Source organism: Saimiri boliviensis, chromosome X, assembly GCF_048565385.1.
Source record: "Saimiri boliviensis isolate mSaiBol1 chromosome X, mSaiBol1.pri, whole genome shotgun sequence".
NCBI lineage: Eukaryota > Metazoa > Chordata > Mammalia > Primates > Cebidae > Saimiri > Saimiri boliviensis.
The window spans coordinates 136,065,754-136,091,564 of record NC_133470.1 but is presented as its reverse complement, the minus strand read 5'-3'; the positions used below and the strand labels follow the sequence as shown (position 1 = coordinate 136,091,564).

Here is a 25,811-nt window from a genome sequence, read left to right as displayed (position 1 = left end):
TAATTGAAACATAAATCTGACGAAGATTTGTAGGTCCAAATGGAACAAGTGTACCGTTAGCAACTTACTAAATTGTAGTATTAACTTTTATCAGACCAGTCCCTGAATCAAGGAAAGATTTCTCGCTGAGCCATGACTAGTAAATTCTTGTCTTACTTGATGACAGCCAGTTATTCTTGCAACTAGTCTGGAGTCTTGCATTTCTGTATTTCTAAATAAATGGATTCAAAATGGACTTTAATAAATGGGTCTTCAACAAATACCACTGCGGACATGGACAATTTTTATTTTCCCTTCTGCATTCTTAATGTGTAGATCCTCATCCCCATGTTTGTGTACTCATGCCTGTACCAGAAGAGGGAATAATTCAAGCAGGGGTGAAGGGGACTGACTTGGAAGTTGGGTCTGTTGATGTGTGGCTTTTCCAGTAAAATAGGTTTGAAAAGAAATTACTTTCTTCCTAATGGTTAAAATATCAAGGAATTTCTTTTCTTTTTATAAATGAAAAATGCCTAAGGCATGCTAAATTTCAACAGGTTTTTTTTTTTTTTTTTTTTTTTTTTTAATTGAGACGGAGTATTAGTCTGTAACCCAGACTGGAGTGCAGCTGCGAGATCTCGGCTCACTGCAACCTCTGCCTCCTGGGTTCAAGTGATTCTTCTGCCTCAGTCTCTCCAGTAGCTGGGATTATAGATGCCTGCCAGCACACCCAGCTAATTTTTATATTTTTAGTAGAGATGGGGTTTTGCCATGCCAGCCAGGGTGATCTCAAACTCCTGACCTCAAGTGTTCCACCTGCCTCATCCTCTCAAAGTGTAGAGATTACAGGTGTGACAGTGTGCCTGGCAAATTTCAACAGTTTTAAAATACTTTATCTTGAAATAACCAGAAATACCTCTGTAAAGTACAAAATGTTTTCATGGTAACTTCCTATCTTATTTCAAAATGTTATAAATATTTTATTGTACTTGAAATATCTTGCTTTTATTTTATAAAGAACAATGTTTTTGACTCTTTGTGGTACTCTGTGTACTTCAGTTTCAACTTTTTGCAATGGCCTTGAATTTTATGTGTGGGTTAACCTGACTCAGGAATCATTCCCTCATGTATTTTCCACAAATCCTCCTTTTATTAAATAAGTCATTTATTTTGTTAATATGTTTTCTCTGTTAAATTGTTCTATTGGTGACTCAAAGAAAAGTAGTTTATAGATGTCATTATATAGAAACAATCTAGCAAATACTATAAGGTGAGATGTTTTTTAAAAGGTGATAATTTTATCCAACTGTGTAGTAAACCTCACACACTAATTTTTTTAAATACTTGCTTTAGTAAATTTTCAGTGATGATTTATATGTGTCTTCTGATACGTCAACAATATTTGCTGCAAAGAAATGTACTTCAGTTTCCTGCCGTGTTGTTTTGCATATATTGTTTCAACTTCTTTTACCAAGTGTTTCTCTTAATGCCATGGTACCTTTTATCAGTTGTTATTAAAGAAAGAAAATTCAAAAGAAGCTTCTAAACACTTACTAAGTTTATAAAGTATTGCTAAGATACTGGATTTGAATATAACATGATTCTAATTATTGCTGAGAAAATTAAAGAATGAATGAGAATTGAAGAATAATCAGTGAGAATAGAAATGAATGAATAGGCAGCTGGTTCAACTTTTGACCTTCTCATTTGATCCTATTCTTTATGGGTTCTCAGTGATAACTTTAAGAATACAATGCTTGCTGAAGTGAAGGAATTTGTCTGTAATAGGAAATTGTATCATGGCATATGAATACAAGAAGGATTAAAAAATGGTTTAATATTTACAAATATGGCTTTAAAAACATTATAAATGGTCAATTATTTAGACTTCAAAGAGTATTTTTTACAACTACAAAATACTACATTTTTTCTCATGTATTATAGAGCTGTCAAATGTTAAACATGTTAAAAGCTAGCTTTTGTTTTGAATACTATAAGAAATCAGTGTGTTTAGAAATAGTTTCATATTCAATTACATTGTTTAGAGTTAATACTGAATTATGAATATTGCTCTATTTAGCTTTATTATTGTATTATAGATCTGGAGTTAATGATTTGGAAGTGTTAGCTGCCTAATTAGTAGTATGTATCTTATTTCTACAAGAATAAAATGAGTCATTATGGTCTCTTCACTTGAATGATACCCATTTCCAATCAACCTGTGCAGCAAATTTATAAGTATAAAAAACTGTTGCTGATTCTAAAGCAAGCTAATATATTTAAAGAAAAGGTATTAAATATCACATTGGTTCAACTAATATTTATTAAATGTTTACGGCATTCCAGGAATTATGCTCTTTGCTGAGAGTACAAAAATAAATAAGTTCCTATTCTCAGTTAGCTTCAAGTTTAGAGGAGACAGATTTATCATATAATTTCAATGTAAGTGGCACATGAGGAATTAATATGGAAGAACAGGATGAGAGTAGTTATTTTCAGATCAGGTGCTTTAGGAGAAATCTTCCTGAAAAATTGGTGGTTGAGTACGGTCTTGAAGTATAATAGCCAGAGGTGAATTTGGAGGGGGCAAGGATGGGCATTAACAGATGGAGAGGATGGTAAAGGTGACCATATTTCAGACAGGGAGAAGAGCATCATAAACAAAATAATTAGTGAGGAACAGCACAGTTTATGTAGCAAAACTACAAACAACCTAGCATTGTTAAAACATGAGGGGTAAGATGAAAAGTGGTTAAAAGCATTCTTTGAAAGCTAGTTAATATACACCAGGCTTGTCATGCATGATCACACTCAGTCTTGACAACATTCCTCTGAGGTGTATAATCTTACATTGCTCTTATTGTCCTGCCTGCTTCCCTACAAAATAATTCTACGGTGATGGCATGATAGCAGCAATGTGTTTCATTAAAAATTGAATGGGTACGTAGTAATGTAGAAATGTCACTACCAGACTCTTAGGCCAGGCTGTGAAGTACACAAACACAGGCACTTAATCTTGTCAGTGTTCCAGAGTTGATTGTACTTGGAGGATGTGTATTGATGATAACCACGTTTACAGGAGACTGAAATTTAACTAGACTTTTTTTAGGCAATAGAGATATAGCCCAACACATGTGAACACAGCATAGGAATTTTGATGAAAACACAAACAATATGAGTCAGCAGAATGATGTACTTGGCCAGTAAGATAATAAAATCACAGGTTGAATTAATAGAGGTGTAAGTATTTCAAGGTGAGGGAGGTGGACGTTCTTTCCTTCCTTGCTTTTGTTAAACCACACAGTATTTGAGAGAAGAGATGTGGACAGCAGCCTGTGTTACATGAAGATAAGTTGAATAGCCTGAAAGAAAGAATGTGGTTTTCAAATAACATTTATGTGGCTCTTGAATTAATTTCCTTCTGTCCAATCTGACATTTTTTCTTAGTTTAACTCTTATCTCTAGTCATTTAAATTACTTCAGCCCAAATTATTGAACATAAAAATCCACTCTGGCTGGTTTAAATACAATATAATTTTAGGGGATGTTAGGAAGTTCTTGAATTAAGAGACTTGCAGAAACACGCTCCAGATAACGTTATAGGAGTAGTTTCCAGAACCACACAACTGAAATATAGTTCCGATTAAGGAGCTCTTACCCCAGAACCATTTGATCAAAATGTCTGAATGAAAAAGACACAGCTCATGCCATCTGTTCTGTAACAACATCACCTCTGTTGCCACCTACATCAGCAAAATGGATGGCCTATTTGTGGCCTGCTTCCTCACATAGTTCACTTCTAAATCTACATGTCCTCTACATGCACTTTACTGATGGAGACTAAGCCACATGTCTGCATTCTAGTTAAAAGGGAGACTGACCTTTCCAGATAATCCAGTATATGCCTCAGTTAGAATTATTTGTTCCTACTAGACCATAAATTATTTATTGAACAAACATATATAGCATTTACTAAGTATCAGGCGTTGTTCTAAGTGCTCTATAAATAATATTTAATTTGAGTATAAAAACAGTCTACCAGATTAGATAGCCTGGCATAGTTTCTGGTGTGTAGTATGTGTTCAGTAAATAAGTGATTCAAAATTTTAAAAGTAGAGAAGAAAAAAAGTCACACCATCCACCTTAAAACACAATTAATATTTTGTGTACATATTTCATGTCCAGTCATCAAAGGAAAAGTTTGGCAAACTGAGGAGGTAGGGAGTTCCCTGTCAGTTGAAATAGATACAGAGGCTGGGCGCAGTGGCTCACGCTTGTAATCCCAGCACTTTGGAGGCCGAGGTGGGTGGATCACTTGAGGTCAGGAGTTTGAGACCAGCCTGACCAACATGGCGGAACCCTGTCTCTAAAAATACAAACAAATTAGCCGGGTGTTGTGGTGTGTGCTTGTAATCCCAAGAATCTCTTGAACCTGGGAGGCAAAGGTTGCAGTGAGCTGAGATAGGATTATTGCACTCCATCCTGGACAAAAGAGCTAGTCTCCACCTCAAAAAAAAAAAAAAAAAAAAAGGAAATAGATACAGAAGAACATAGATGAGCATCTATGGACCTCATTATAAGTGCTATCCAACCTACTTTTTGTGGTTCTACTTTGATTCAACAATGCCAGAGCCTATAAGAGAGCGAGGACAAAGATATCTCCTACCTTCTAGTAAGTCTTTAACAAGTAAAATATCCAAATGAGAAATAGCATTTGATAGAAAAGGGGGAATAGAGACACAGTGATCCAGGTAATTAGGAAGAGAGGTCATGTATATGTACACAAAATTTACAGGTGTTGACTATGAATGAATCATCACAGGAGTCACTGCAGTGATTGCAAATACAGATTTTTGCTGTCAACGAAGTTACTATTCAGTAGATAGATGCAATTTGTTTACTTTTAAGGATTTTTGTCTTCCACATTCTCACATATACATCTTTAAAATAACTTTGATACTGTTCTTTGCCAATTAGCTTTTTTTATTAAAGAAACAGAATGCTCAGAATTTCTGTATGAGTAAAGGGATAAAAATACTGATTTTTTTTCTTAAAAAAATTAGATATGATTCATATACCATAAAATTCATCCTTTTACAATGTACTTCTCTCTCTCTCTCTCTCTCTCTCTCTCTCTCTCTCTCTCTCTTTCTCTCTTTCTCTGTCTCTCTCTTTTTGGAGACAGGGTCTTGCTCTGATTTACGGGCTGGAATGCAGTGACAGAACATAGCTGACTCCTGGGTTCAAACAACCCTCCCACCTTATCCTCCTAAGTAGCTGGGACTGCAGGCACACAACGCTACGTCCAGCTAATTTTTTAGAAGTTTTTGTAGAAGCAAGGTCTTGCCATGTTGCCAAGGCTGGTTTCAAACTCCTGGAACTTTTGGGCTCAAGTGATCCTCCCACTTGGGCCTCCCAAAATGCTGGGATCATAGGCATGAGCCACTATGCCTGGCCAAATTCTTAGATTTTTTTTTTTTTTTTTTGTATATTCAAAGAGTGTGAAACTATCACAACAAAAAAAGTTCAGAACAGTTGTATCACCCCATAAACACCATACCCATAATCAGTCATAATCTAAAACTCCCTACTCTTCTCCCCTGGCTCTGGCAACCTCTAATTTATTTTTCTTCCCTATAAATTTGCCTATTTTGGACATTTAATATGAATAGAATTATAGAATACATAGTCTTTTATGATACTTCTTTCACTTAGCATAATGTGATTTCAAGAGTCATCCAGGTTATAGCATGTATCAGGACTTCATTCCTTTATAGAGCTAAATAATATTTTATTGAATGATATGCCACATTTTGTTTATCCATTCATCAATTGATAGATGTTTGTATTGTTTCTACTCCTTGGCTATTATCAATAATGGTGCTATGAACATTTGTGTGCAAGTGTTTATGTGGACATATGTTTTCATTTCTCTTGGGTATGTAAGCTGGGTCATATGGTAGATAAATCTGTTTAACTTCTGGAGGAACTGACAGACTGTTTTCCAAAGTGGTTGTATCATTTCTCGTTCCCACCAGCAACGTGTGAGGGTTCCAATTTTTTCAATTCGTTGCCAACATTTATTATTTTCATCTTTTTTTCTAGCAATCCTAGTAGAAGTGAAGTAGTTTCTCATTGTGGTTTTGATTCACATTTCTCTACTAATGATAGTAAACATCTTTTCCTGTGCTTATTGGCCATTTGTATATCTTCTTTAGAGAAATGCCTATTCAAGTGTTTTGCTTATTTGTTATTGGGCTTTCGTCTTTTTATTATTGAGTTGTAAAAGTTCTCTGTATATCTGGGTACACATCTATATTACACATATAATTTGTAAACATTTTCACCTATTCTGTAAGTTGACTTTTCACTTGGTATTGCATTTTGAAGCACAATCACAAAACTTGGTTTTGTGACCCTGTCAAGGGTGTCTTCATATGTCACAAGGATTAGCATAAATTTCAAAGCGAAGAAAAACAATTTGTCTAGTGAAAGTATTATGTGTGTGTATATTACAAAATAAAGGTAGATTTCCAACCAAATTAAAGTGTATTGAACCTCAAAACAATGTGTTCTTGTAACTGAGTATTTTTCCCTCTAGTGAGTGATGTTTGTTACTGCAATACAGTTAGCTATGTTTCTGATTATTTTTTTGTTTTCCAAATCTAACATCTTCTTGTGAATTTTTTTCAGTGACACATTATAGCTATATAGTCCCTGCCAATTTGCAAATTATATTTGCTTTCCCAGATAATGGCAATCCTAAGGGAGTGTATACCAAATACTATTTTGTGTGTGTGTTTATGTGTGTGTGTGTGTGTGTGTGTGTGTGTGTTATCAAGGTAAATAAAGAGCTTTGTTAGCATAGATATCATGTACATCTATGCTATAAACTGTTCATTTATTCTGTGGAATAGTTTTAAAAATATTTTTTTCTTTCTGCTCAGTAGTTGGCTAGGTAGAGATGTGAACCATAAATGCATGGTACAATTTACACAAAACTGTGGTATCTAGAGTGAAAAATAATAGTGCAAGTATCCCAAACCAGGATTTTTAATGTGAGTCACCACATGGATTAGTATTTTAAGACATAGAAATTATTAATATTTATTAATCACTTTTGACGCTCTTAAGTGGAAATTTATCAATGCTCACAGTAAATGTTATTTCTTACAGGAGGACATGAACCTTAATGAAGAAAAAAAAGCGCCTTTACGAAACAAAGATTTTACCACCAAGCGTGAGATGGTTGTCCAGTATATTTCTGCCACTGCCAAATCTGTAAGTAGGGAGATTTTCCTGGCACCAACAGAATGAGCGATGAGCTTAGTGTTATTCTGCTTAAAAATGAACAAACCTCAGATCTTCCAATTACCTCATTGTACCCATATAGACTATTCAGAAAACAATTTTTATATGTATTACCCACTTAGTATTAAATATATATTTTAAAACTATTCATCATTAGAAATGAGACACTTCCATTATTACAAACAAGACAAAGGATACAAAGCTCTGAGGTAATCTAATCCAGTCCTGAGCCTTTGTATACGTACTAAAAATTGACTGCATGTTGCAGGTATTCTGCTCAAAATGTGGGTTGTTAGATGAAAATGTCAGATTTTGAAGAAGGCACAACTTAGCATAGTCACAGCTTGAGTTAAGTTTATATTAAAGCTACATGTCTGGTGTCTGCTTGCATGAAAGTTTTAGCAGTATTTTTAAATTCAGTTAGCTTTTTTCATTAATTTCATATGATGCAAACTATGTAAGCTGACTCATAATTGCTATTGTATAGCTTCATTTAAAGGATGTCACTTAATAGGAGCTTTAATCAAATCTGATTGTGAGTCCCAAGACTTGAAAGTAAAGTTCATTGAAAGGACGTGTTATTAACAGGAAACTTGGTATTTTAATGGAGTATTTTGCTCTGTTTACTGCCTAATGCACTTCAAGTTAGTCTTAAGCTTTGATTTTGTTTTTTTTTTGGTAAGAAAAAATTGCATTTTTGAAATAGCAAAATGCATCTTTTACATTTCTGTAAAGGAAAAGCTTTTAGTATCTAGAGTTGATAAAATCACTGTATGTGTGTATATGTGTGTATTTTTATACACACACACACACACGGTGATTTTGTGTGTATACATACGTATATATACACACACATACACATTTAGACCATGCATTTTAAATTTCATAAATTGACCATTGCAGAAAACAAGTATTCATTGGAAAATGTATTCTAAAGTTATTTGGCTATCCTATTAATGCTATTTCAGTACAGTAATTCCAGTGGCAATTACTAATGCATTTTGCTGTGAATTCTATGACGGTATTGATTCTATATTGTACTTTAAGCAAGCCAAATCTGAATGCTGAACTATTTAAACATAACACATTGCAGCTCTGCCATAGCAGAGCAACAACATGTTTTTTAATTTGCTTCTGGTATCCAAGGGCAGAAATATGTTTCAAGTGATAAGTGAAATTTGCCATGAGCGTCTTTTTCAATAGAATTAGGTGATGCATAGGGTTTTACTTTGAAATTCTGATGAATCTCTTCTCATTTTTGCACTCAAGTTATTGTTCACAGTAAAATGCTTTAGGAAATGCAGGATGTACATTCAATGTTATTTTTTCAAATACCTAAAGGCTAATACACTAGTAAATCTGTATGACTGAATCTGAGTGCAAAGTACAGATAATAATACATGAATAATCATGTGGTGGTTTTAATGATAAGATTTTGTTAGTGTCTCTGGTTCATTTGTTGTTGTTTGTGTAAGTGGGGCTGAATATAATGATTATATGAAGCTCTTATTCCTTGACCTTTTGATTATTACTTGATTTCTGTGCAGAACTTGCTTACATTAATTCTCATATTGTTTCCTCTTCAAGTGACCAAAGAAATGCACACTTTAAGTTATATACTCATTTCTCAGATTAAAATGCAAAAAACTGGATAAATATTAGGTGAGCTCACTTGAATTGCAGTATTCAAAAGGTGGAAATTCAATGTTTCTAAAAAGATATGACAATTCTATGTTTAAGGCATTAGCCTCAAAATCAGAACTACTTAATGGCCCTTATTTGTTTCATTCAGTGTACCTATGAGCACTTGAATTATGTACAGCACTTTGATAAGATTTCCAGGATTATACATTTTTTGCTAATATTTTTCATGGGCCAGATATTATGATGGAAGAAAGCCTGTTGACAAGCATGTTTTGAAGCTTTCTCACCGCGGAAAGACATTAATTACTACTGTGTTTTCTATCATTAAAACCACAAAAATTATTTATATAATTTCCTTTTAAAGGTGAGAGGGTTGGCCTTCAGTGACAAGAAATCATCTAATCTTTTGACCTTTTCATTATCACAACACTAAAATTTGCATTTAAAGTAGATATGATAGTAACAACTACTTTATGAAAATGCTTTCTAGGTAGTCACAACTTTCATCTTGATGTAACAAAATTAAGAGCTGGAGTCCCTGGTGGAAACATGTTTTATAGTCATGGTAAAACATGTGAGAATTGTAGTTAAGTTTAAACATAAATCATACATTTTCCCCATTTAACACCTGCATTAGTCATTTTGTATGAGATCCAAAACCAAATTTTAGATAGAAATGTCTATCATGCTCCTGGGTTCCTGAGTAAGGACATAAAAGTAAAATGAAGCTATACATCAATATGTGGTCAAAACTTGTTTCTAAAGCAAACAAGAATCTTTTGTTGTGTAATTAATGTTGCTAAAATTAGCATGGAAAAAGAGAATATAAAGGAAACCATAGGATAATAATAAAAACTATTGCTTAGTGTTTTCTTCTTAAAGTCCCATAGTACAGAATGTTAAATTATGTGACTATTAAAGGAAAAAGTAATTTGAGTAACTCTGTCAATGATGAATGAACTTTAAATAGAGGAGTGGCGAAGAACCTCCTTTCTGCATTTAGTCCTCCATTTCTCATTGTAGGAAGCATAGTTATGGACCTGACTTAGGGTAATAGGTACATGTAGATAATTTGACCACAAATGTGGGTAACCCCCCATATAGGCACCGAGGAAGGAGAGCTAAGCAGAATCCTGGCTCAATTAGTGCCTGAAGAATATCTCAGTTTATAGTGTTACTACTCAATTATTTCCCTTTATATAATCCTCTCTATATAATCATATATTAGTTCATAAAATGAGTGCCTAAAGAATATCTTACCACTCAGTTATTTCCATATATATCTATATCTATATCTATATCTATATCTATATATATATATATATACACACACACACACATACATACAGGTATTGATCAACTTGCAACCTATGCAACTTAGGACCATTCGACTTTACGACCACAATCGCTAGCCACGACTGCTCCGCGCCTGGCAGCGCAAACGGTGCCCAGCTGGGCGTACGACAGTGCGGACCAGCTTCTGGCAGCACTACCATCTCCGCGTGCACCATTTCAACTGTACATAGAGCCTACTCAGCTTACGACCAAATCGTGTTCCGACTGTTCCGCGGTCCCGACCGTGGTTGTAAGTCGAGCACTAGCTGTATGTGTGTGTGTGTGTGTGTGTGTGTGTGTGTGTATATATATACACACACACACACACACACACAACTATATCTTAGTTCATAATTGGAGGAATGCCTAGAGTAGACATGGTACAGAGCATGAATTAAGGACTAAGCAGCTTATAGTCGGAGGAATGTCTGGAGCAGACACGGTGCAGAGCATGATTTAAGGGAGAAACAGTTATACCAGGATGAGAACCCATGGCCCAGGCAGCAGCATTCAGTATCGTAAAGACACCCGCTGTATGGCAGGCTTGGAGCAAGAGCCACTTCTCCTGATAAAGGAGTTGTAGGACCTTGCTCCAGTTCTTGTGGAAGGCTGCCGTCAGACTGGCAATCTCTCGAGCATCCGAGGGCTCAGAACCCCTCTGGATAATCACACCTTGGTGACTGTGAACTTTATCAGCTCTTGTAACTGTGCTAGCTCAAAAGGATCCTCCTATAGAACTCATTGGAAGCTGCCAGCAGGTGGCGGTAAACCCTGATACCTCTGTCACTGCTGTATGACTTAAGCATCCTCCTATATTCTTACAAGTAGCGTGCCCATAGATAAGAGATATTGCACACTGCACCCTCTTCACTGCGCACGGCCCACCTCCATGCCTCAGTGACCTAATGGGGGTGGACCCCTTACTGCACACAGCCCACCTCCATGACCTAATGGGGGGGACCCCTTGCTGCACACTATCCACCTCCTAGCCTAGGTGACCTAATGGGGGTGGACCCTTTGTTTTATTGCTCACAACCCTATCACTATCCTTATATGACTTCATTCACTACCCTGTCCCTAACCTATACCCAATAAATACAGACGCTTCTGGACATTTGGGGTCTCGCCTGTCTCTTTATTTCTTGGATCCTGTGCCTCAGCACAGCTTAAGGGACACCCCATGACCCTGTGGGGCCATTACCCTACACACAAATAACCTGGAAGAGTCTATGTTTTCAAAACACCAGCATATGTTTTCAGAAAATGGAAAACCAAACTTTGTTAATACTGTAAAAGTTGTGCTACCGTAATCCTGAAACATTATGTTGCTAGTTTGAGGACACAATATGTTGATAATTCAGAGGGGATCTCACAGGCACTTAACAGCACATATAGACATTTATGAGGAAAAGTTATTCACTGAGCCCAACATTAGTTTGTCAAATGCCAATGTCATTCCTAGAATATTAAGGGACTAGTTTATTTAGAATTTAAATCATAACCTTCAAAATTTTAAAATACGTAAATTACATTTTTAAAGAGGTAAACCATTGAGAGGCAGCATTGTTTTTTTTTTTTGTTTGTTTGTTTGTTTGTTTCTTTTTAAATCTCAGTAGGAAATAATTTGAAACAGTGATGCCAGCTACATCTGCAGATTTGTTACACTGAACAGTATCATGAATAGTTAAAAGTTGCAGTGTATCTATATGTGTATACATGTATTACGGTTTTGCTTTTGTAATTATCAGATGAACTTTCTCAGGTCTTTTCCGGGTATGGTCTGGATATCATCAAACAGTTGAACCTGGACATGGCCAAAATATTTTCTCTTAGCTTCTCTTGGGTACTAACTCTTATCTATTGCTGTTTGTGCTTTCGCTAAATGCAGTTATTTTGCAATGCAAATCAGTCATTAAATGGACCATATTCTGGTTGGTTCACTGAGTATATAGACTTGCTTTAATTGTTAACGCAGGCTCACATTCTTTTGTAAGTCTCATGTCTGTGCTAAATAAACAAGGGACAAATACGACCTCTGTCTTTTTGGTAGGAGGAAATAATTTAGGTCAATAGCATATCTTTTAATTCAGAAGACTGTTAATGGCACCAAAGAGGCTTTTATTCAACTAAATAATCACTGCTTGGAAATAGTCTGCTGAATGAATATTTAAGAAAGCTGCTTTTCTATTCTGAGATTCATGGATTCTTCTGAAATAATTTACTTGGAAGCTGTCATTATCTTTTTGTATTTTATGATGTCCTATTCAACATAGGATTTTTACCGGGGTTTCAAATAAATATGATTTTTATTTTTAAAGTACTAGCTGAAAAATAGAACACATTTTGATAAGTGCTATTGCATTAATGGTTTTGTATTGTGGCTTAACTGTTTTTTGGATCCTGCTTGATATTCAAGTGTGGGAATCTGATAATAGTGATTTGATTTATATTCGTATTTTTGCATAAAATTATGTTTAGGACTATGAGTTTACTTCTTGCGTTCTTAAACACAATTCGGCCTCTCAGAAATTCTTTTATCACTTATCCATTAGGAAGCTGTATTGAAGCTGCAGTTTTTGAACTATTTCCTCCTTCTGAACATGTGCATGTTTAGATGTAAAGTGCTTCTTTGTCTTCACATTATGTAGAAAACTGACCTTGTAATAGAAATGCTAAGATTACCTAGAAAACTAGAATAATAAGCAATCTATCTTTTCTATAATTTTCAAGTTCGATATAAAACAGTATTATACACCTTAAATTCATAACAATAAAAAATATTTTTCAACCTAAAGTTTCCTTCTGAACTTAATGCATGACTTTAAATGTAGCATCTATATTCTAAAATACTCTAATTGTATACCTGCCATAAGAAGGTGTACTATTTCTACCATAAGAAGAAAGAAAAGAAAAGGCAATATTGGGGAAAAAAAGAACAAACAATTTTCTATTGATAGTTTTTTCAGGGGCTATGAGCTGGTACAAAATCTGATACCTGATTGCACTGAATCTTGCATAACTTGATATTTAGATTGTACTATATGAGATGCCTTTATAGTACATTTTTTAAAAATCCTTGAGTAGTAATTATCACTTATTTAAGAATTCTTATTCTGTAGACTTTACACATTTTTGAAACATAGTAGAAATTAATATTGATATATCTATTTTAGTCTGTAGAGCTAAAGTATCAAAAACATAAATAGGGTTAGCTATTTACTAATTTACTAAACACTTAACCTCTGTGAAAAGCTTCTGACTACTAACATTGTTGCTGTTTGTTTTTTTTTTTTACACCATAACCATTCTTCGTTGACCACTGCATGCAGATAGTTGGAAGTAAAGTTACGGTGAGTACAAAAGATGTGTTTTACACTTAGATACAAATTTGTGGTTTTGTTAATTGTGATATTTGCTTATAGTGTTTTATATGTTTGGTTCTTTTGGTGTATAGTTTACCAAAGCAGTGAGATGAATATTATGATCAGGTGATTAGAATTTAGCCTGGGCAAGTATTTTTCTCCTGTGGTTTTGGGAGATGTTTTAGAACTAGAATATGCTTGTATATTTTATCTTAGAAGTTTTCACTTTTTTTTTTTTTGGAATTATGCCTGTTAGTCTTTATGATTCTGATGAAATTGTACATTTTACCTCAATTTATCAGCAGGAAAATCCTAAAATGTTGGTTTATGCTAACAGGATTTCTTATTAAAATATGTCGCTTTGATTTCAGTATTACTGAACACATAGAGTAATGACAGTAACCCTTTCCATGAAGTCAGGAGGCCTGGGTGTTTGTCTTTGTTGGATGCTACTAATCAGCTTTGCTACTTTGGGCAAGTCATGTAATTTCTCTGGGGTTCACTGATTAAATGGATAAATTGAAATGATTAGCTTAAATTATCTTTTTAGGTTATTTCTGTGGCTGTCATTTAAAGGTTTTATATTCACGGCACTGTATCTCAGTGCTATAATTACATGATACACTATTACATAACATGCCCAGAGTGGCCTATATTGTGATTGAGAGCTATTTGTAATTACCTTATCTTCATGACCAAGCACTCTCTAGAGAACAAGGTGGTAGGAAACAGTATCTTTAACATCATCGAGTACTGAGTCATCTAGAATAGTGAATGTGTTTGTTTTGCTTTTAAAAATGGATTTCCTTTTTTCTTTATTTTGCTCGTTTTTAAAAATTCACCTGACATCTAGGGGGAAAAGGCATCATCCTTTTAATATAATTTCAAAAATCAACAAATATTTATTTAATGCTTATTATATGCCAAAAATTATTCTAAGTGTACTGATGACTGGAAAGTAAGAACGAAATATAACCTAGTTGATAATGTGTTGAAATAATCAAAATTTAAATTGTGCATGCTGGCTATAAATGTTAATAGGAATTCATAAATAGGAGAGAGAAGTAAGGTTGGAGTAATTAGAGAAAAATCTGTGTCAGTTTCTTCACTTAAACTGGGCTTTCAGAGTTAGTTACACTGGCTGGGGTTTGGCTAGGGAGGAGAGACTTTGGAGAAGCTCTCAGGTTCCGGAAGTAATATTAAATGCAAAGGCCTAGAGAGAGAACCAAACTATGTGTGTGGAGGCAGAGAAGAGGGAAGTGAGAGATGAGGTTGACTTTGTTGAAACAAAGAATGTATATTGGAAAGAGTAAAAAATCAAGTTGAAAGAGGGTCTTGAAGTCCAGGCAGAAAATCATAAATCAGTTTGATCGAGCAGGTAACATATGATGGAAGCAGTGTTTAAGGAAAATAAATTTGATAGGTAGATAGGCTGGATTAGGCTAATGTTTCTTAAACTGGAAAGTACATAAAAATGCAAATTTTGTCCTGCTCCAAGAAGAGTGTGATTCAGGTGTTCTGGGATATGGCCAAGAAATTTGCATTTTTATCTAGCACCTCCAGAGATTCTGTTAAGGTAGTCTAAGTAGTATACTTCACACTTTAAGAGGTACTGGATTCTGATAGACTTATTTGGGAAGCTACCTAGGAGATTTTTGAGTGAGTCAGTGAGGATTTGTATTAAATTCAGGGCTAGGTGGGGTTAAATAAGGGAGTTTGGGGAGATAAAGAGATTTTTAGCTTATTTTAATAGGGGCTGGAACCAGCCTGCATTTCTAGTTTTCTGTTACTTCCTTAGTTCAGAGACTCATCATTTAACACCCTTTTGATTACTGTAGCCTACTGAGTAGTCTCCTTGTCTTCAGTCTCTCACCCACCCTTGCATATTCTACATTGTTACCAAGGATCTTGCTCCAGGAGTACCCTGTTATCTGCGGTTTCAATTTCTGTTTCAGTTACCTGAGGTGCAGCACACTAAGACATTTTGAGAGAGACCATATTGACCTAATTTTTGTTTTTGAGACAGGGTCTCACTCTGTTGCCTAGGCTGGAGTACAGTGGCACAGTCTTGGCTCACCACAGCCTTGATCTCCTGGGCTCAAGTGATCCTACCACCTTAGCCTCTAGAGTAGCTGAGACTACAGGCACACGCCACCGTGCCCAGCTAGTTTTTGTATTTTTTTTGTAGAGATGGGGTTTTGCCATGTTGCTCAGGGTGGTCTCTAATTCCTGAATTCAAGCAATCTACCTGCCTTGGCTTCTTCAAGTGCTGGGATTACAGGCATGAAGCACCACGTCCGGCCCACATAATTCTATTATAGTATTTTGTTATCATTGTTCTATGTTATTAGCGATTGTTAATTTAATACTGTGCCTAATTCATAAATTAAGTGTCGTTATAGGTTTGTATGCATAGGAAAAAACATACTATATAGAGAGTTTCGGAACTATCCACAGTTTTAGGCATCGATTGGGTGTCTTGCAGCATACCTCCTTGGATAAAGAGAGACCACTGTATTTCCCTCCTCAAAACCTTCAGATGGCTCCCTGTTGTCCTTTGTGATCTCATCCCTGCCTACTTCTCTAAGTTCATCTCCTGCTTCATTTTTACTGATGCCTGTCTTCCATCTGTACAGGAACACTTGGCAATTCCTTCATATCTTCTTCTTTAATACCTTTAAATCGAGCATTTTCTATTTTTTTTGAGCTGAAATGCTGTTTTCTTCTTTAGTGTGTCCAGCAAGCTCCTAAATATCCATCAAGGTTAAGCTTCATGTCAATCTTAGGAGAAGCTGTCCTGGGTAACTCCTTCCTTCCCATAGCACCATGTTTATAGCTCTATCATTATATTTAACATATTATAATAAATCATTTATGTGTTCTTTTTACACAACGAACACAGCTTCTGCGTTCAAGAAACTAGATCTAATGGGGAAGACAGTCAGGTAAACAGAATAAAGATAGGACCTGAAGATGTAATATAGTAAAGATTGCAAAATGGAAGGCCAGCAGGCTATATATATGGTGTGTGTGTGTGTGTGTGTGTGTGTAGTTCTCAGAGTGTTTTGAAAAACAGCATAATGAGTTAACGTGTTTTGATCCATAATACAAACTATTTCATACCCTCTGTCTTATCTGGGACCTTTGAGTATGTAAATCTTGCTATAAAGGGAAGAAACTATAGGAATTAGCTTCTAGAGGAAATGATTAAGGGTTTGTTCTAGAGTTTAGGTGGGACAGTTGCCTTAAAGAAGAATTTTTTTTTTCTGCCACTTCAGGGAATAAGAAAACAATATATAAGATCATTGATGAAAATCAGGTACAAAAGTGCTTATGCTCACAGTCTCATTAATCTTCAACAGATGGAGAGGTGTTTATTCATGTTAAAAAGGGCAGGTAGGAATTTTATAGAGGTGTTTCAAAAAGAAATTCTAGAATAACCACTTTAAGTATTACAGTTGCCTAGAGAGTACATACATTGGTCTAGAAATGAGTGATATGAAAGCCAGATTGCAATCTGAAAGATGGAATATGTAATGAACTAGGAGGTCGACATAGACCTGTTTTGCCTTTGTCTATCCATTGTTGATTAGAAGCAGAAATGAAGGCATTTGAGGCTCTCCAGATCTTGAGCTACCATCAGTCTTTACTTTTCACATTCTATATAAATTGTATTTTAAAAGTCAAGCTAGGAAACTGCCTGTTACCTGAACACAACCACCCCCTTAGCCTCAGGCAATATTGCTTCTGACTTTGCTCAAGGGATCTTTTTGTACAGAATATTTTCTTTCCTTTGTCAATATTCTATGCAGCCTGTCTTGATCTACCTTCCCATTTCCACCTACGGTAATTTATCTGAACTTTCATAGCACTTTATTTTTAACCTACGGAGTCACTCTTAAGTTATAATTCCTATTTCATTATATATTCCTTAAAGGCTTTTAGAGTACTCCTATTTTACTTTATGCCTGTAGTAATGTATATCCTCAAATAATAGTCTCTCACATACTATGAGTCTTTGTATGTCCACAATACAGACTCTATGAAGGAATGCAAATTTTAGTAGTGATCATGGACCTGGTTTCAGATTCTGTCTCTGCTACATACTAGCTGTGTGACCTTGAATAATTTACTTCTCTGAATCTCAGTCATTTCATTGATAAAATGAAGAAAATAATACTAAATTTGTGATATTTTTGAAGTATATTGTTTATGTTTAATATATTTAACGTGTGAAGAATCTTGCAAATAGTAGGTCTGAATAACATTTTTGTTACATGTCTTGAATTCTACAAAATGCTTGATATGAAAGACGTGGTAAAATAAGACTGTGAGCTGACTTTTTTTTGTTGTTGTTAAATGTTCAAGGTGCTTGTTATTTGAAGATATAAAGGGAAAAATAGGATTTATTCTGGGTCAAGAATGGTGGGAAGGATTCAGCTGGATGCTGGAAGGAGAATGGTTTGCCTGTTTATTGGAAGCTGTTATGTGGTGTGGATTATTGCTGGGCTTTGAGGAAAAAAGCAAAATCATTTATGATCTCAAGTTAATATTGACAAGATTATTTTAAAGATTTAATAAAATAGTTGAGGATTTGGTATAGATACTGTGTGTGATGGGAAATGATAAAGTATCTTTCTAAAGATCTCTAGAAATAGCAAAGAGAATTTGGAGTAGGGTAGAGATACAGAACTGAATGACTTTTTTCAATGGCTTCTAGTTGTAAATACGTGTTACAGAATTTTGTGAAGCAAAATAAATGGTTTTTATTATTTAGTAGCACAACGCTGAAACAGATTTAGAAAACAGCTAAAATGATTGATTTGATTTCATTGCAAGCCGGGAATAATTTATCCACAGGTAGAAAAATAAGCATTCTTCTGTGAAAAAAAGTGAGAATTGATATGATTACATATGATACTTGGAAAATACCAAGCACTGTAATGACCAGACCTTACAGTGTTAAGTAAGAGGTAATTTAATAAGTTGGCAGCAGCAACAGCTTTTTGGGAAAGCATTTGTCTCTGTGTCAGAAGTGCCTGAGTTTGAATCCTGATGCATCACCCATTGATTCCCTGTGACCCTGTAAACCTCTCTAGACAGAGTTTCATTCCTTTATTGAACACAAAGTTATTGGGTACTTATTAGTGCCAGGCATTATTCTAGGTGCTAGAATGATGAACCCTACAGATAATATCTTCATGGAACTTAAATTATAGATGAGGAAACAGACAATATGACTCATATCAAATATAATGACAGGCAAGCACTATTAAGAAACAAAAAACAAAAGCAAGATGAGAAAGCAGAGAGTGATCAGGGCTGTGGTATTTTACATAGGCAAGGTCTTTGGGCAAGATGACATTTGAATGGAGACCTGGATTAAAATGAGAACAGCCATGCACATATCTAGGGAAGAGAGAACAGCAAGTGCGAAGGCCTTGAGGCAGGAGTGTGCTTGGAGTATCCGAAGGTATAGCAGAGGCCACTGTGCTTGGAGTGGAGTAAACAAGGCAAAGTGTGGGGGAGTTTAATAACCAATCCCAAGAGTGAGTGAGGATGACTGAAAACATGTAAGCATCGTTAGTGAGTTGTTAATTTGTAAAGGTAGGTTCACGTTATTTTAGGAGAGAGATGTTGAGGAATTTTTACTTTGATACCCAGCCAGGAGCCCAGGAAGGGTTTGAGCCATGGCATGACAAAATCCAAGGTGTATTTGGGGAAGATTAATGTAGCAGTGGGAATTGGAAAGGTTAGATAGAAGGGCATGGAGATCAAGCTGGGGGTTGTTGCTGTAGTTTAAGTAATAAGACCCTGAACTGGAGTGTGGTTAGTAGGAACTAAATGGAGGGTATGGATGAGAGACAGAAACTGTGGAAGTAAAATATCCCAACCTCAGCAAATGATTTTAAAAGGCCAGAAGAGATGTGTGAATCAGTAATGACTGAAATTTCAAGCATGGGTGACCAAAATGACTTGAACATTCATAGAGTAGTCAGGAACAAGACCAAGTTTGGAGTAAGAGAAGATTGAGTTCAGTTAGATATGTTAATCAGGGAGAAATTACTAGAATCACAATAGCATGAGTAAAGTTACCACCATGCAAGAACATTTATTTAGCTCTTACAGCATTAGCAGTGTAATTTTATAATTTGGTTCTCTGTTTCAAACTACTGCTTTAGTATTTTAAATGTACTCTCTGTATATTTGCTGCTGAGACTATGTTGCTGATCATTCTAATAACATTTACCTGCCTAAAAACTGACGACTGAATATCTTTACTAGGTATTGAAGGCCAAGTATACTTGTAGGTGATTTGATGGACCAAGATAGAGAAGAGTGAATCATTTTGGTGGCCTGTAGTATCATTTACCAGATAAACCATCTGACATAAGAGATCACGTTGTACCTTTTGCAATGTTTCTAAATAATCTTAGTCAAAACAAAACAAAACAAAACAAAACAAAACAAAACAAGCCCATCATAATGAAGGTCAGAAACAAATGCATGCTTCTTTGCCCTAATGGCACATGGGAATCATGAGCACTAATTGAATGACTGTTGCAAGAGTTTTTTCAAAATAGAGCCAAATGAACACCCACCCTCCACTGCCCCCTCACCCAGGCTGATGAAGAAGGTAATACTGAGAGTAAGTTCTTGTTAAAAGCATAAATGTGGCTGGGCACGGTGGCTTACGCCTGTAACCCCAGCACTTTGAGAGGCCGAGGTGGGTGGATCACTTGAGATCAGGAGTTCAAGACCAGCCTGGCCAACATAGTGAAACCCTATCTCTACTAAAATACAAAAATTATCTGGGCATGGTGGCAGGCACCTGTAATCCCAGCTATTTGGGAGGCTGAGGCAGGAGAGTTGCTTGAACCTGGGAGGCAGAGGTTACAGTGAGCCGAGATTGCGCCATTGCACTCCAGCCTGGGTGACAGAGCAAAACTCTGTCTCCAAAAAAAAAAAAAGTGTAAACATATGATCAGGCTTAAAGGAATAAATTTAAAATGTTACCGATGTATTACTTACTATAAGCTACCTACTAATAGTGATATACCTAAAATACCACCAAATGTGGCAGCATGCTTTGTGGGCTGTTAAGCTGTTAACTACATTAAAAAATTGAAGTTTTATTACTTTATTTATAGAATTATCTTAATGATTACCTCATGGAGTATTACACGTGTGTGAGGCTAATTATTTGACTCTGTTCCATGAAAAAAGATTAAATCTTCTTTTTCCTTTTTTCTCCTTTTTATAACTGTATAGTCCAGAAGGGGGAGACAAAACATTGATTATTGGAGGTTGAAGTTGCTGCTTCACAATGCTAAAACATTATATTCTTGCACTCCAATTTGATTTTTTAAAACGGGCTTAGAAATTGTAGGATAGTTGGTACTGTAAAATATTTAGTTTTATGATGGTGATAATTGTGTTAAAAATCTAAATTCAATCAGAATAAAAATAATGCCATTATTTTAAACTAGTATATGTAAAGTAGAAAAGCTCATTTAGTAATCAGATGAAAATAACACCTGAGACTGTTTAATGATGGTATATTATAAGTGATCTTTTAAAAATAGCACAAACACTATTAAAGTACTAATTTCAGTCTTTTCTAATTTCACATTCATTATGTGCAATGAGTAGCTACTTTCCCATTTTCTAATGTTTTAACACTGCAAGCTAACTTGTATATTATACTTGTTTGGTATCTATATATGTTTTGAAAGATTTTGTTATTTAAATTTCCATTTATATTTGGAACGCTAGCTTATCAGTTCCTTCCCTTCCAGTGCATTGTCATAAATTACATTATTTCATTATGCCAGATTAAATTTATTGTTTAATGAATGTGTAAGTACAGATTATGAAATACTAACAAGTCATCTTACCTTGGGCATTTGGAAATGTCTAAAAGACATCATGAATATTAGTATTATGTTTAGACATATTTTGAAAATTGATTATATTAATATTTAGGAATATGGGTCATTATGTTTTATAATATATCCTGATATTAGAATGCAAAGATGTATATTTCAGTGTGATTTTTGCATCACAAGCTCATTAGCTGTGCATTTTTATTGTGACCATGTTGCTTATTTCTATTGAGGATTTTTCTCTGTGTATATAATCAGGTAAAATAATTGATTTAAAATCTGATGCTTGGTATAAGACATTTAAGACTAGTATAGCCATTATTTTTCATACTGGATTGGTTTATTTTACTTTCTAACTCTGGCAAAATTTTGATCATCTATATAGAATGAGGTAATTATATGATGTCTTTTTTTGGGTTTTTTTTTTTTGTTGTTGTTGTTGTGAAGTAATATAGTCTCTACGGTATGTATCCTTTGAAAGCCGTGTATAAAATTTGCTATTTATGAGGCAGTTCCTTCACCATCCAGACAGCCTTGTTAGCAGGGGAAGAAGAGGAAACAAGCAGATTATGATCAATGTTTAAAAGTTACCTTAGGCTCGATGCAGTTGGCTCATGCCTGTAATCCCAGCACTTTAGGAGGGCAAGTGGGGAGGATCACTTGAACCCAGGAGTTCAAGACCATGTCTCTACAAAAAATGAAACAATTAGGTGGGTGTGGTGGCACACTCTGTAGTCCAATCTCCTAGGGAGGCTGAGGTGGGAGGATCTGTTGAGCCTGGAAGGTCAAGGCTGCAGTAAGCCGAGATGGTGCCACTGCCCTCAAGCCTGGGTAACAGAGTTGACACCCTATCTCAAAAAAAAAAAAAAAAAAAAAGTTAGCTTAGCTACTGTATATAAAATTTTGGCCTTTTCCTCATATGTTTGATTCAGTTTTCCATTTTACTTAATGAAGTTACTTTTGTCTGCTTATCTGTTTGGAAAGGACTGTTTGGTTGAACCAACATTAGTTCCTTTGAATATAGGATAATCTTAAAAATGTCACCTTAGATTTATGAAGTGTTTTATAGTGTTTAAAGCCCTTCATGTATTTCCTCATTTAAGCTATGTGTTATATGTATTTCTGTAGGTTTGTGCATCAGTTTTTCAGAAGACATTGCTTCCATCCCCAAATTCTTGGAGGCTAGAGTCCGGCCTTGTCCCACGGAGTTGTTTTTTTGGCTAATAGCTATATGGACAGTCTTTTGAGTAGTATTTACTGAGCAAGGTATTTCCTGTCAATGGTCCACTGATATTCATAACATTTAAAAATGATACATGATATTCATAACTTGTATTAATATCTAGTTTATACGCTTGTGTGAAATGCTTTGTGGGTCTGCATTGCTAAAGAATGGTGATGTGACCAGTGACATTTAGAGTAATTTTTTTTTTTTTTTTTACTGTGGTGACCATAATTTGGATACCATGATTACTGCATTAATTGCATCCACTCTTATAGTTGCAGCCACAATTACCTATTAAAACAGTATAGGAAAAAATGAACTTTAACAGCATCAAACATACTGAAAGCTTTTGGGTTCAGTTTTTGTGCTGATCTGTTTGTAAATTTTTAGTAACCTGTCGTGGTTCTTTTCTTTAATGAACTTGTGATCTAAGGAGAAAATAACTGCTTGTGCAATGTAACTCTTGTGCTTGGAGAATGTAACTGCTTTGTATATTTCAGGTAAATCATTTATTTTTATTGATAATTATGATGCTTTTTTGGCAGAATGCTTACGCACTCAAAGAGCTCTTCTACAAAGTGTGATTGTTGTCTGTATCCAAAATATACTATGTATTCTATGTGTTTATATGTCTCTCTATATCTATTTATCCATCTCTCTGTCTCTCCTCCCAAAGTTAAATGAGCTTAAATAGGTTTCCTCTGTGTTAGAAAGCAGAGAAGTATTACTAGAGAACTGAGGCCCTTCCCCAAAATAATTTCAGATTTTCATATTGTGTAGAGTGCTTCTGTTTGGAATGAGAAAACCTATGTGCTGCAGGCTGAATTGTGCCCCCAACTCTCCTTAAATTTGTATGTTGAAGCCGTAACATCTCAGAATGTGACTGTTTTTTGAGATAGGGCTTTTAAAGCGTTAAGTTAAAAAAAAAAAAAAAAAAAAAAAAAAAAAAGGCCTTTAGTGTGAGCCCTAAACCAGTCTGACTGGTGTCCTGGTAAGAGGACATTTGGACAGACGGAGATGCCAGGGTTGTGTGCAGGCACAGAGGAAAGGCCATTTCAAGACAGAGAGAAAAGATGGCCATCTACAATGCAGGGAGGGAGGCCGTAGAAGAACTAAACTTGCAGACACTTTGGTCTTGGACTTTTAAGGTGAAGAATGGGGAGAGGGGCTGGATGTGGTGACACACGGCTGTAATCCCAGCACTTTGGTAGGCTGAGGGCAGATCACTTGAGGGCAGGAGTTCAAGACCAGCCTGGAAGACATGGCAAAACGCCATCTCTACTAATATAAAAATTAGCTGGGTGTGGTGGTGCATGCCTGTAGTTCCGGCTACTTAGGAGGCTGAGGCCTGAGAGTTACTTGAACGGAGGCAGAGGTTGCAGTGAGCTGAGATCATGCCACTGCACTCCAACTTGGGTAACAGAGTGAGACTCTGTCTCAAAAAAAAAAAAAAAAAAAAAAATGCGTGCGGGGGGAGAAAACAAATTTCTGTTGTTTGTGTCCAAGTCTTTGGTATTTTATTATGGCAGCCCTAGGAAACGAATACAGTATATAACAGTCATTTTGTTATATTTAACACTGAATAATAGCAAACTTTTAGAGTGCCCCTAGTCCTGGGAAACGGGGTGCAGCCGGAAACGCGACTGCCCCCTCGGCCGTCACGCAACACACGTTCGTGAGGAACCTGGCGCTAAACCACTGGTAGACGACCTGCTTCTGGGTAGGGGTTTCGTCCGTAGCAGAGCAGCTCCCTCGCTGCGATCTGTTGAAAGTCAGCCCTGGACACAGGGGCTTGTAAAAAAAAAAAAATTATCACCCTCATTTTATAGATTAGGAAAGTGAGGCTTAGAAAAGTAGATATATTGTTTGGGGTTACTTAGTAAGTGGGACAGCTGGGATTTGAATCCAGTCTGACTTCTTAACCAATACCTAAGTAAGAGTTGGTGGATTTCAGGCAGTTGTGGATAATAGATACCGCACGTGTTCATCCTCTCTAACACTGTTAATATTTAGTCTTTCATCATATGCTAATAGGCAATTCTTATTTTCTGCCAACTGGAGAATGCCTACAGTCATACCTACAACACAGAGAGCCCTGCCCATGGAAAAGCTGCTATATTACAGAGAATTAAAGACCTCTGTGTATGGTGTTGCTCAATGGGCCAAAAATGACTCTGCTGACATGGTCTTTGTGGCTCGCATAGCAGATGTTCACAAACAGGTAACATCAATGCAGATAAACCATGTACTCAGCGATTTAAATGTGAGGAAAAAGACACATAAATATTAGAAAGAATCACATTTTTAGCAATGGCCTGTAATTCTATCTAAGCCATTTTCCTTGCGTCTGAAATAGATTAACCATTGTGCCTCTTTGAGTTTTTTTTCCTTCTGTGTGTTCACCTTTCTTATGCACTCTTGCCTTTTTAAAATTAATTTCAATTAAACATTAGTTTTGTTTAAATAATACTGTGTAATTAAAATGCTTATAAGCTCTCAGAGGGCAAGGACAGGTCTGAATACGCCATAGACATTTTTGTCCAATTTCTACATATTCATAACTCCTCTGACACTGAACTGTTTATAAACTGAAATCAGAAAGCTGCTAGTTATTTTATAATGCTTCTCAAAACACAAGTTCTCTTCCATTGGAAATGCAGTCTAGCATCTTAAAAAAATTTTTTTTTTTTTCAAAAATAAAATGGAATTTCTTCTATTGCCATTTAGGTCCCTTGCCTCTTGGTAAGTTTTCTGTTTCTGCTGAGGACCGCCGTTCATCATCAGCCATGCCATGTCTCTTAGAATACTCATAGGTTTAAGCGGCCCCTCAGCTGCTGCTTCTCCCACTTCCTTTCACTTTTCCATATACTGCTGCCTTCTTTTTTTCTTTTTAATTGCTTTTAGAATGTCTACAGTTTGGGACCTCCGAAGTGGAAGTGCTACTTGCTAATACACCAAATCTAAATGCTCATTCTTACTTTAATCAGCGTGTGTGTGTGTGTCTGTGTGTGTGTGTGTGTGTAGTTCGCCAGTTTTGGTGGTGGTTCTATTGATGGTGATTGTGATTTT

At 35.7% G+C, this 25,811-nt stretch overlaps 1 protein-coding gene across 5 annotated transcripts in view; it reads left to right on the top strand.

Annotated features, from left to right (window-relative positions):
• Nucleotides 1-25,811, top strand: part of DIAPH2 (diaphanous related formin 2) — a 914,837-nt gene that overhangs the window by 57,179 nt on the left and 831,847 nt on the right. For 3 of the 5 annotated variants that reach the window (XM_074391645.1, XM_074391643.1, XM_074391646.1), the window contains 2 exons: nucleotides 7,156-7,260; nucleotides 13,599-13,619. In XM_074391645.1, the coding sequence (XP_074247746.1) occupies nucleotides 7,156-7,260; nucleotides 13,599-13,619 (126 nt within the window). The remainder of the gene's footprint in view (nucleotides 1-7,155; nucleotides 7,261-13,598; nucleotides 13,620-25,811) is intronic. The other 2 variants (XM_074391644.1, XM_074391647.1) reach the window with 1 other exon arrangement.